The sequence below is a fragment of the Stigmatopora argus genome, chromosome 21 (assembly GCF_051989625.1).
Source record: "Stigmatopora argus isolate UIUO_Sarg chromosome 21, RoL_Sarg_1.0, whole genome shotgun sequence".
Classification (NCBI taxonomy): domain Eukaryota; kingdom Metazoa; phylum Chordata; class Actinopteri; order Syngnathiformes; family Syngnathidae; genus Stigmatopora; species Stigmatopora argus.
In genome coordinates, this window is record NC_135407.1 from 9541611 (window position 1) to 9554372 (window position 12762).

Consider the following 12762-nt stretch of genomic DNA (forward strand, 5'->3'; position numbering starts at 1 on the left):
TTTGTTGCCAGGATCAGAAATCTGCCTCATCGCCTTCACAATCAGTTCTGCGGGCTCTGCTGCATTAAACAAGAGGTTTTATAGCCCTAAAATAGTTTTTGAGGGTTGGATTGATACATTGAAGGCGCTATGAGAAAATGCACGGACCGCCACTGATAAAAACTCAACACAATTTTTCAAATATGAAGTGACTTTTTTAAATTGAAAAACAGATCTGCAGTTCTCATTTTGGCCAGATAGAGGCAGTAACATCCAGACTTCCGCCCAGATGCGTTTACAAGTTTCCGCAATTTTGGCGAGACCACCAGCGTCTGTAAAACTGCATCGGTGGCAAGGTCTGCAACTGCGAGCAATATGTCAAGGCATTTATTAAGATTGAACCCCAGGGTCTTCATCTCATCTCAGATTAGGATGGCATCCGATCAGGTACACCCGTGTTGGATTGTTGACTTAACGTCATTATTTACAATTAGCTTCATCTTGCTAAAGGTTTTAAAACAACCTTGGAACTTTGACTCAAAGTACATCCGGAGGCAGACATGTCGTTATAGCAATGTAATGTGAAATGACTTACACTAATCGAAAGAGTATGACTTAAGTGCAAATAATACTGGTTGTTCTGGCATCATGCCAACAAATACTATACGCCGTTTAAACATTTGATAAGTTTAGATAAACAACTCTGACAGGAGTGAAAATAAAAACGAGTTTAGGTATAATACAACCGCATTACATTTTTCTAGTTTTGTTAAAAAAAATGGATTGTACAACACAAGGGTGTGGGATTTTTTTTAATTTAAAAAAAAGTAAGAAATAAATTTCCAGTCTAGTTATAGTTATAATTACTGCGTTGGCAATCAAGGGGGATTTAATAAATTGGCAGTGGCTCCTTAGCCGGTAACCGGTCAAATAGTCCCAGGGGCTATATAGCCGGTAACCTATTATTTAACATTGAGTGAATAGGGGATTTTCTAAACCATTCAACCAATCTTATTGAAATTTGATGTGTTATTGCCAATGGATAGATTTTAACATTAGGTTAATAGGGATTTAATGACTATTATTTAGGCAGTGGCTACGTAGCCATAGTTTCTTACTATTTACCCCACACAGAATTATTACCGGCTAAATAGCCATATGGGGCCATATAGGCTATTTGACCGGTTACCGCCTAAATAGCCCCTGGGACTATTTGACCGGTTATCGGCTAAGGAGCCACTGCCGTTTTTTAACATTGAGTGAATAGGGGATTTTCTAAACCATTCAACCAATCTTATTGAAATTTGATGTGTTATTGCCAATTGATAGATTTTAACATTAGGTGAATAGGGATTTGATGGATTAAGTATTAATACAATTTTAATCAAACAGGAGACATCTTTAACATACATTGATTACAACTTGCAAGTGAAAATCACTCCCGATTCGTCTTCATCCAGGAGGATTCTGAAGAGCGGCATACTCTCCATTTAGTCGCGCCATACTCAAAACATTTAATGTAATCTGATTCAAAACAATTGCATAAGCTAACCGAATAACACCATTAAGGTCAAAAAATAACTGCTCATATTAGATCGAAACCAAAACACCTGCGTAAGAATTTGCAGTACAAGCATAATAATTTCTTTATAAGGTAAACTGCCGGCGTCCAAGTCAAAGCAATTTATGAGTCCTTCGCAGATCTTCATTGCGAACTTGCATCTGGGTGTCTGGGTTGCATCGAGGTGTATCTCCCCGTAAACAGTCCTTGGAGCCGAGGATACGGTGAGGTGTTACCTCAACAAGCTGGAGCCACCTCGAGTTTGCCCCAGTCTCAAATTAAAGACACTCTAATACAAAAGTAATTAAAATGCATACATCTATAATATTATCCAGGATAACCCCAACATGATTTAATGACTATTATTTAGGCAGTGGCTCCATAGCTGTAGTTTCTTACTATTTACCCCACACAGAATTCTTACCGGCTAAATAGCCATATGGGGCCATATAGGCTATTTGACCGGTTACAGGCTAAATAGCCCCTGGGACTATTTGACCGGTTACTGGCTAAGGAGCCACTGCCTAATAAATTTGGGGTCCCAGGAAAGGCGTAGAAACACACCTTGCAGATAAATATTTGAAAAGAAAATATGTTATTGAAATTTCATGATTTTGTCTGCTCCACTGGATCTCTGGTTATGTATTTTAAAGCGTTCCTACTTTGTAAACACCAAATTCATCTGGAAAAGGATTATTTCATGATGAATTTAAAAGCAGTCTTCCCCCGATTATCGCGACTTCACTTATCGTGAATTCACTTCTTTGCAATTTTTTTCTGCAATTAATTATTTTTTTAAATGTGAAAATCCACGGTGAAAGTCGCAAGTGGAAGTCACTCCCCTGTCTTCTGCTTGCTACTAAGACTCGGCACTGAAGAAATGAGTAAGCTGGGTTGGGCTCCAGCACCCCCCGCAACCTTACTGAGGATAAAGCGGTTCATAAAATGAATGAACTTTAATCTATTCCATTCCAGCTTGGTGAACTTGGCAAGGGAGCAGGAAAAGGTGGAGGTGGGGGAGGTTCTGTGAGGGAAGCAGGAGGTGCATTTGGAAGACGACAAGCAGCAGAAGAGGAGCGGTACTTCAGGTGAGACCCTTTTTCTTCAAAACATTCTTCCCTTTCACCTTTCTGTTGGTCGTTTACCAATGTCCTCGTACAATCATAGGCAAAAGGAGAGGGAACAGATGGAAGCCCTGAAGAAGCATCACGGAGAGGAGATTGAGCATCACAAAAAGGAGATTGAGCGCCTAAAAAAGGAGATTGATCGCCATAATGGCAAAATTAGGCGGCTCAAGCATGATGACTGAGCAAACATTTTAATATCAAAACAATATCAAATAATATTTTACCCATATCTATTATAACATCCTTTAAAATTTAAAATTTACCAATAAACTCAGATCAACAACTCAAATTCAGTCTGTTTTTTAAGAGAAAACTTTTTCAAAATGTGATTATAATTGATTTAATTACAGTCCAATTTTCTGTTCATGTGAAAACAATAGGTGGCCCAGTAGACAAGTGGTTAGCGCGTCTGCCTCAACGTTTCAGGGTTGAGAGTTCGATCCCAGGTCAATCCTAACTGTGTAAGGCCCCACTTGTGTATTTGGTAGCTCATTGATTGTTGACTTTAGAAATTAAACGTTAACTCATTGACGGCGCCAGACATCCAATCCATTTTTATTGGGCTAAAAAGCATTCACAGCTGTTTCTACAAGTTTAAATATAATGGGCGTCTGTCGTTGTCAATGGTAGGAAGTTTATTAAGGACGCCGTTTGTTCCGTTTCTTCAATTGAAAAAAAAGGGAGGGACACGCCCATCCAAGTATTTCATGCAGTTCTCGCGATATTTGCCTAGCGTTGTTCACGCTCACAGACGACGAGACTCTTGTCTGAAAATTTGACTCGTGGGTTCGACACAAAAACATTGTTCTTCGAGTATTTTTTTTATCCCTTCGCCAGAGACGTTAGGTTTTCAAAATTATAAAGCGCGATTGTGTCAATTTCCGGAATCAACTTGGTAAGTGTTGCTAAGTATTGTTTTTGCAGTCTTTATGGCTCGTTTATGTTAGATTTTGAAGGTATCTATTGCAGAGTGCGGCCTACCTACTAGCTAGCATCCTCAAACCCTACTCTTCGGCCTGAAAAAATGATATATTTGAATATCTAGATAGAACTCGAATATGCTTTCATGAACGTGATAATATGTTTTGGCTATATGTCCGTGGATTTTGTCAAAATCAAGCATTATTCATCTCGATTATTAATAAGCGAGTCGCGAGGGGGGCGGGACGGCTAGTCTGCTTTGGTAAAGAGATGCAAGTAGGTTCCAGTATATTGTACTAAACCGAAATCTTTCCACCGTTGTGTTAAGGAATCGTTTTTAATGTAATAATAACTGATATAATTCTGTAGGGAAATATTCCAAGACAAAATTCGCATAAATGCCGCGCTTCATTGTCATCCTGCCGCTGCCTATAGGACGCCTTTGAGTTTCCATATTTTTTAAGCTATAAAAATAGCCTTGTTATATTGCGCATATTATTTTGTTTTTTTAATCTGGCATTTTCTAAAAATATATATTTAATCACCTTTGAAGTACACTCTGAAAATGTAATATTTTTGGAACATGATTCTTACAAAACACTGGGGAGAGAAAAGCCCTCACTGAAGGAACCCCATTCAATCAACTTTAAATCAGGAGAATGGCTGCCGCTGAGGTGAACGGTAGTTCTATCGTGCTGAAGGAGGACGAAGAACCCATGGAAGTAGTAACAGGACAACTCACGGAGAGCTATCAAACGCTCGTTAACTCAGGACTCTCACAGACTGTTGCTGAAAATCTAGATAACATCTTTCAGTCAGGTAAGCGGCTGTCCTGGTGGTAAATCTAGCTTTTCTCGCAACGGGATGGAACTAACTTTGCCGTTTATTTCAGGCTTGGTGGCATATGCTGAATTGGATGAGCGGGCCATCGATGCGCTGCGTGAGTTCAGTCAGGATGGAGCACTCGCTGTGCTGCAGCAGTTCAGAGAGAGTGACCTATCGCATGTACAGGTACTGAAAAAAAGTTTAACCCCTGTTTACTTTGCTACTGTCTTTTTTTTAAATGGATGTGCCTTGTTGATGGTGTCCTCTTTCATGTAGAACAAGAGTGCTTTCCTTTGTGGCGTGATGAAGACTTACCGGCAGAGAGAGAAGCAAGGTAGTAGCAAAGTACAAGAGACCACTAAAGGCCCTGATGAGACAAAAATAAAGGTATAGGAGTGTCCTTGTTTTTTTTGTAGAAGTTGAGTACATGCTATGCAACCAATTTCATGTTTTTGTTTTGTTTGTGCCTTTCAAGGCCCTTTTAGATCAGACAGGATACACTTTGGATGTTACCACAGGGCAGAGGAAATATGGAGGCCCCCCACCTGAAGAAGTTTACAACGGTGTACAGCCAGGGATTGGGACAGAGGTGAACAGCAAATGTCCAACAAACTAAAATATTGATGCCATTAATTGCCTGAGGTTTTGATGTCATTTCATGCTTCAAAAAAGATGATATTCAAATTCAAAAATATAAAATGCAGTATTGGGGTGCGTTTGTAGTTTTGTGAGCCTGATCTCCTCCTTTGAAAATCCCCCAACTAGGAAAACATTCTACTTAATCCTTAGTTGCTCGGCAAAAGAAAAAATGTTACAAAGTAACGAGGTTGAATCTTTAATGTTTGTTGAATTGCACAACAACAGCATTCCAATGGAAAAGTGTCATCTTTTAATTTGTCCGTTGTGTCACATTTGTGTTGGTTACCCAATTCAACTGATTGTTAGGTTTGTTTTTTCTATTTTTTACCATGTCTATATTTGTGACTTTGTTAGGTCTTTGTGGGGAAGATCCCAAGAGACTTGTATGAAGATGAGCTGGTGCCACTCTTTGAGTCTGCTGGACCCATTTGGGACCTAAGATTAATGATGGACCCACTTTCTGGGCAGAATAGAGGTTATGCCTTCATCACATTCTGCAATAAGGACGACGCACAAAAAGCTGTGAAGCTTGTGAGTATTGAGGTTGAATCCTAGGGGAAATACAGCAACTTTGTTGTAAGGACAGAATCTGCAAGGTTTGCTAAATGTCTAACCTTTAAGGTGAACTACTTATTGTTATTACAATAAAATAAGATAGAATTAGTGACATGGATCAAGTTAATTATCAAGTACAATTACGTACAAAGGCTATAAATATTGGTAAAATTTCTTATCATTGTGAGCTTCAAATACGAAGTTCGCTTCAAAGGCCTTCATATCCAAAACTGCCTTACATTGTCAAACTTTGTTATTCTTACTCCAATATTAGTAGCCAAGTTTTGAATGAGATGTTTACTTAGTTGTTGACATTTTTTTCTGGTTTCAGTGTGATAACTATGAAATCCGTCATGGCAAGTACTTAGGAGTGTGCATATCTGTGGCCAACAATCGTCTGTTTGTTGGCTCTATCCCAAAAAACAAGACTAGAGAAAGTATATTGGAGGATTTTGGTAAAGTAACAGGTCAGTTGAGGATCTTTGTTGTGATACAAAGAACTACCGTATTTACTCGCATATAAGTCGCATTTGTTGGACAAAAAAAGATGACCGAATCGAGGGTACGGCGTATATGCGCATAAAAAGACGACATGCCCGAAACTGCAAGGTAACAATCCCATAACGCCATAATGCCATGACGCAAGACAATGCGGCTGATACGATCATTTATTTACAAATAGAGAAAATATAAACAGATAAAACGCTAAACAACATTTATTTTGAGCTCTATGAAAGAAATTAAAGATTTAAAAAAAAAAAAGAACTCGTGCCTGTCGCTGCTCACTCAGGGCGCCGCCATCTTACCTAGGGCCGCCATCTTACCTAGGGCGCTGCCGTCTTACTTAGTTAAACGTGCTCTGACTGGCCAGACGCGAATAGCCTTGATTTTTGAAATAAAACAAAATTCCGCTTTAATTTTTTTTCCCGTTCTCTTTCTTGTTCGAAAGTGACCACTATTGCCATAATATATGAACCATCGAAATAATTGAGATATTTTGATATTAGAAACGATATGGCTGCCACAGCATCTTAAACTTCTGGTAAGAAAATAGTCATTTCTGTCATTAGAAAGCATTAGGTTCTCATCAAGATAGACTTATTTCTTTTTTCATATTGAATAATTTGATATTTTGCATTTACAAAGACCGCCATACTAACTTTATGATATTGACCCTAATAATGTGCTTTTGATTCATACAGTATCTCAGAAATACCACTTGTGATGGTTCTTAAGATTTTCCCTTCAAAGTAAAACATTTGTACTCCCTATTAAAACCATGAATATGGAGGTGAAGATTGTGAATCGGGGGCGGCTTATACGCGAGAAATTGTAAAATTCAACAATTTTAAGGCTATTCTAAGGGTGCAGCTTATATGCGAGTACATGCGGTATTCTAATCAAAGGTGACATTGTGGTAGCCTTGAAACCTGACGTGTTTTTTATTTTATTTATTTTTTAATCTTACAGAGGGTCTTCAAGAAGTGATCTTGTACCACCAGCCAGACGATAAAAAGAAAAACAGGGGATTCTGTTTTCTGGAGTATGAAGACCACAAATCAGCCGCGCAGGCTCGTCGCCGCCTCATGAGTGGCAAGGTCAAAGTTTGGGGGAATCCAGTAACTGTGGAGTGGGCTGACCCTGTCGCTGAGCCCGATCCAGACGTCATGGCAAAGGTTACCCAGTTTTATTTTCCCTCTTTGAAACAGCCTAACACAAAATAACAGAACAGTAATCCCTCGCATATCGCGGTTTATGTAGACCAGACATGACCGTAATGATCGAAAAATCGCGAACTAGGGTCACCCCTAGTATAGCTGCCTGTTTTTTTTCTCTCCTTCAGTGCTGAGTCCTAGTAGCAAGTGGAACTTACGAGTTTCATCGTGGATTTTCACATTTTTATGAACATTAAAAAAAAAAAAAGAATAAATAATAGCAGAAAAAATCGCAAAGATTTGAATTCGCAATAAGTGAAGTCGCGATAATCGAGGGAATACTGTAGCCGATTCAACTTAACAGCTATGCTGCAAATTTTGCCATAAATTAGCTACATTTGTGATGCTACTGCTTTAATGCACATAATAGGCCAGGGGTCGGGAACCTTTTTGACGAAGAGAGCCACAAACAATTCATATTTTCCAATGTTATTCCTTGTGAGCCATACTACCAATTTAAAAGTCAAAATACATACATGTAAACAAGTGCCTTTTCAATTTTTTGGGGTAATTTCACCACTTTTAAAGTGGAAAAAAAAACTGAATATTTTTTTAAAAGATTCTCAAGCTGTCGCTAATCAATGAGAGGATGCATTCCCGAAGAGTCTACTGCAAAAAAAATGAAGATTAAAGCAGTTCTAAATGTAATATCTCAGTTCTGTCAACAGCGATTTCCATATTTTAGCTCACAGGTTGGCAAAGAGCCAGATGCACCCATCAAAAGAGCCACATGTGGCTCCCGAGCCATAGGTTCCCTACCCCTGTAATAGGCGTTGTACTTGTTATTCTCCTTTCCTCCCCTGATTATACTTGCATATCTTGGATTTTTGGGGACTGAAATTGATTTAGATCCTATGTTGACTGATGTGGTGACAAAACTGTCTGTGGTGCAGGTGAAAGTGCTTTTTGTAAGGAAGCTAGCCACGGCAGTGACCGAAGAGCTTCTTGAAACGACTTTCTCTCAGTTTGGAAAGCTGGAACGAGTCAAGAAATTAAAAGACTACGCTTTTGTTCATTTCGAAGACCGGGATGCCGCTGTAACGGTGAGTTGGGTGTCCTTAAACCGTGACTGCCTTAAGAATTAAAGTGAGATGACCTCCCCTAATTCTGAATAGGCTATGGATGAGATGAATGGGAAGGAGCTTGGCGGAGATGAAATTGAGATTGTCCTGGCCAAGCCTCCTGATAAAAAGAGGAAAGAGCGCCAAGCAGCTCGACAGACCTCAAGGTCTACAGGGTGAGTTGGAAAGGGGCGGAGGAGAAAGATGTCTGACCGGTTCTCCGAATGCAAAACCTGACATTATTTGTCTTTGTAGGTATGACGACTACTATTATTACCCACCTCCACGCATGCCTCCCCCAGGGCGTGGTAGAGGGCGTGGTGGCCGTGGAGGCTATTCATATCTCACAGATTACTATGGCTACGAAGACCAATACGATGACTACTATGGCTACGACTATCATGACTATCGTGGTGGTTACGAAGACCCATACTATGGCTACGAAGATGTATACAGCAGTAGGGGGCGTGGCAGCCGTCCTAGCAGGGGTGGGCCATCACCTTCCAGGGCCCGCGGTGTGCCTACCACCCGAGGCAGGGGAGGCTACTCCCAGAGAGGCCCTCTCCTTGGAGCGCCGAGAGGTAGCCGAGGCGGGCGTGGAACCCCATTCCAGCCGCAGAGGGGCCGCGGACCTCGCGGGGCCCGGGGCAATCGTGGGGGCAATGTCGGAGGCAAGAGGAAGGCGGATGTCTACAACCAGCCCGACTCCAAGCGCCGCCAGACCAACAACCAGCAGAACTGGGGGTCCCAGCCCATCGCCCAGCAGCCTCTGCAGCAAGGGGCCGACTATTCCGGTAACTATGGTTACAGTAATGACACCATGGAGTTTTCACAGGATTCTTATGGCCAACAGTGGAAGTAAAGACACCATAAGATTTTGGCTATGTGAAAAAAATGATTTGGCCGTATTTGTTGATTGACTTTTTATTCATTACCCCCGATTAATTACATTACAAAACCTGTGTAGTTTAAGTTGAAAAAAAAGCACCCACAATTGGCTTGATATGAGTACTCATATTTTGAATGGTTAAGTTGTGGTGAATAATTTAAAAAAGGAAAAAAAAACCAATCCTGTTTAATGTTACTTTTTCTTCCTGATTACCTAAAATCCAACGAACATTACCCAAAGTGGACATTCATTGTCATTGGTCTGAGAAGACATCCAAAACAAAAAGACATTGCCTTGCAGGACATTGGTGTCCATCTCCCTTCCCTACTCTCTCTTGTACTCTCTTTTATTTGTGCTTCTTGTAGCAAAAAAAAAATCACCAGGCACGTAGTGGCAGGACACGGTTGTAATTGAATACATCTTCCATTTTTAATAAAATGGACTCACTACACTACGCAACACAAGTACATGCTACTCTGGACTAGTGTTCCAAAGAGGAAACTAGTCCAAAAGTGATGGTGTTTGCTGTGTATGCTGCGTATGTGCCTGGTGTATTTTAAGCATCATAGTTGTTTAGGGACTTGCTTGTATATAAATGCCTATGGTTAGAGCTTCAGAACTCATTTTTTGTTTTCGCAAAGGTGGAGAAAAGAATCCACAGAGGACGAAATCGACATTTTGTAAGTGTATGCTTAGCATTTCTAGACTCCATTCAATTGTAATTTTTATTTTGAATTGATACCGTCATTTCCTGTTTTCTTTCAAATTGCCCAATAGAATTTGGTTTGGCTTACCTTAAGAGCCAATAGCCGTTTGTTCTCTGATGTTATTTGTATTTATAACTTCTACATTTGTTCCGTTTCAATAAAACTCAGCTGAGAATCATTCGATTGTCAAATTTTCAAATTCAGTCTTTTCCCATTCAGCCACATGATTAAAGCTCAACCTCAATTCTCATATTGGATGAAGATCTTCAAATTCTTTTGCCTCAAGGAGAATCAGAAACCTGCAATTGGTATGCAAAACCGGACAAGAGAACCTAATTGTGTTTGGATACATCTTTAAAGAGGATTTTAACCCTTTATTACTGCCGTCAATCTTTGTGCTTAAGATTTTTTTTCTTAGCCCAGTTCTTAAACCATCAGCGTCCTTTGTGGGCACAGATGTACAGTGTATTTAGTGAGCTTATTTGACTTGGTACCAGTGTTGAATTCAAAATTCTTTGGATAATAAAAGGCCACAGCTATAGTAATCTATAATTGCACTTTTGAAGTTTTCAGTAATACTGCCAAATTAAAGCAGATCATTTTTGCTGTTGACTAATTGTTCTAAAAGTTCGCTGCGCCAAATGGATAATTATTACAAAAGTTGAGTACTATTTAGTTGTACAGTACTGGTACATCTAAATATACTTTAATATTTTTGACAAACAGTTGTCAAATCAAAACTCAAATCTTGATCTGGACAGCGTGTCAGTTATTTTTTAAACTTCAGAAATCACAATTATTTTGTACTCTTGTCTTATCAAAACTATTATCCCTGATTTACAGATGAGTACATTTTATAATTGAACCGTGGAAATAAAAGCTTCTCTAATTTCAAATTTATTCAGGTGAAGCTACATGCGGGAAAGAAAGTAAAAGACTGCTCTAGTAATCAGATACATTATGCAGTGTGAAACAATTCTTAATGTAGGAGGACAGTCCCTTAAAGGAAATATCATTGGAAAATATGCATTTCAATACTGTACATCTGTCCACAATGGCAAGTTTTGACAAGTTCATATTTAAATACCCATTGATTTTACCTTCATATGAGCTTATCCATTCCCTTGAAGACACCAAGGATCTGACTATGCCAAAAAGGGTTAAAATTCTTCAAATTCACAGGTTTTCAGAAACAATGCACTAGTGAATGTTTGCGTTTTGATTATTGTGGGGACCCACCATTTTTTCTTTTGTTTTACATGACTGTCCTCTTATTCCAACTTACCCAGGTGGCGGAGCAATGGGAAGGCTGCGCCGCTAGAGCGAAGGATTCACCGAACGGTACTCCAGGGTGAGCTCGCCGAGTCTCCCCTCCTGTACCTTTTTACTGTACACTCGCAATCATGCTTTTTTCTTCCCCTTTTTACTCTTTCTTGCACTCTTTGAAGGCTTTTTAATTTTGGAAATCAGTAAGTCTGTTGGGTTTTGAAAATCTGGGAAAATTATCTTACCCACCAATGAGAATCTAACAGTAATTGAGACCTAAACAATGTTAGCAACTGTAATTATGAATGAGGTACAGTTTAAATAGGGTGGCCCAGTGGTTGAGTGGTTAGTGCTTCGGCCTCGCAGCTCTGGGGTCCTGGGTTCAAATCCAGGTAGGTCCACCTGTGTGGAGTTTGCATGTTCTCTACGGGCTTGTGTGGGTTTCCTCCGGGTACTCCGGTTTCCTCCCACATTCCAAAAACATGCACGGTAGGCTGATTGGGCACTCTAAACTGCCCCTAGGTATGGGTGTGAGTGTGCATGGTTGTTTGTCTCCTTGTGCCCTGTGATTGGCTGGCCACCGATTCAGGGTGTCCCCCGCTTCTGGCCCGGAGTCTGCTGGGGATAGGCTCCAGCACCCCCCGCAACCCCAATGAGAATAAAGCGGTTCAGAAAATGAGATATGAGATGAGTTTAAATGGGGTGAGGTACTATTTTCTGTCTTTTGCCGCTAGGGGAAGCTGTTTAACAGGCAATGCTTTCATTGTCCCTTTATGAGATGGTGCATTTGCTGTGCGTCTTCAATTCCGGTTATACAATGATTTATGTGCTCTTAATATGAACTAAATAAGCTGTTCTTCCATTTGCTCAGTTTCCGTGCTTAGGATTCTTGATGAGAAGGGGCTAAAATGGAGTCCGTGTGAAACAGGATGTAGCTCAAGATGGTGGTTGTTCGCTATATTGCCACAAGATGGCATAAGTCAGCTGCACAAGGTAAGGTTCCTTTGGTGCCAGTGTAACGCGTAGCTTCACATGTTTTGTTGCTGTTAAGGTCATATCTCCTTTTAAAAAATGGAGGAATTGTCTTTTGTATGCTTTATGCCACCAGGTAAAAGGAGCACAACTTATTGGACCTACATGGAGAAGTTTATATTAAAACAAGTGAGCAATGGGTAAGATGTAGTCTTGATTTAGACTGCAGTTTTTTTGGGCCCAATTCCATTTAAATTGATATATACACTCCTGGTTATGTAAACTCAACCGACTCATATCTGATGTTGCTGTTACAGTACAGGTTATTAACCAACCTGCAAACCTACATGCCCACCTGGCTGTGAATTTTGCATAAGGTACTGAAAAAAAACATGTACGTACACAAAAGCCAGATGGTAATTTATCAATAATATAAATAATCAATGTTGCATATTTTTTGTTAGTTCAGAGCCATCCACCAAACAAGCATATGCATACCTAATTGATTTTAAACTAGGGTATCCTATAAATTACTCTGAATTATC

At 39.9% G+C, this 12762-nt stretch overlaps 2 protein-coding genes across 6 annotated transcripts; both read left to right on the plus strand.

Annotated features, from left to right (window-relative positions):
* The first annotated feature begins 257 nt into the window (after window positions 1-257).
* On the plus strand, window positions 258-2956 carry atp5if1a (ATP synthase inhibitory factor subunit 1a). The gene is made up of 3 exons (XM_077590683.1): window positions 258-426; window positions 2516-2628; window positions 2708-2956. The coding sequence occupies exons 1-3, from the start codon at window positions 355-357 to the stop codon at window positions 2847-2849; spliced, it is 327 nt and encodes a 108-aa protein (XP_077446809.1). The 5' UTR covers window positions 258-354; the 3' UTR covers window positions 2850-2956.
* A 438-nt stretch (window positions 2957-3394) lies between these two features.
* LOC144066762 (heterogeneous nuclear ribonucleoprotein R-like) lies at window positions 3395-12368 on the plus strand. 5 transcript variants are annotated; one of them, XM_077590071.1, is made up of 15 exons: window positions 3395-3562; window positions 4244-4407; window positions 4481-4599; window positions 4690-4800; window positions 4889-5002; window positions 5407-5583; window positions 5939-6074; window positions 7078-7283; window positions 8216-8365; window positions 8438-8559; window positions 8639-9177; window positions 9914-9952; window positions 11269-11330; window positions 12117-12238; window positions 12354-12368. In XM_077590071.1, exons 2-13 carry the CDS (start codon window positions 4248-4250, stop codon window positions 11298-11300), a joined length of 1905 nt encoding a protein of 634 aa, XP_077446197.1. In that variant the 5' UTR covers window positions 3395-3562; window positions 4244-4247; the 3' UTR covers window positions 11301-11330; window positions 12117-12238; window positions 12354-12368. The 5 variants fall into 5 exon arrangements, with proteins under 5 accessions (XP_077446197.1, XP_077446200.1, XP_077446199.1 ...); XM_077590074.1 differs by lacking the exons at window positions 9914-9952; window positions 12354-12368; XM_077590073.1 differs by lacking the exons at window positions 11269-11330; window positions 12117-12238; window positions 12354-12368 and adding an exon at window positions 10199-10221.
* The last annotated feature ends 394 nt before the right edge of the window (window positions 12369-12762 follow it).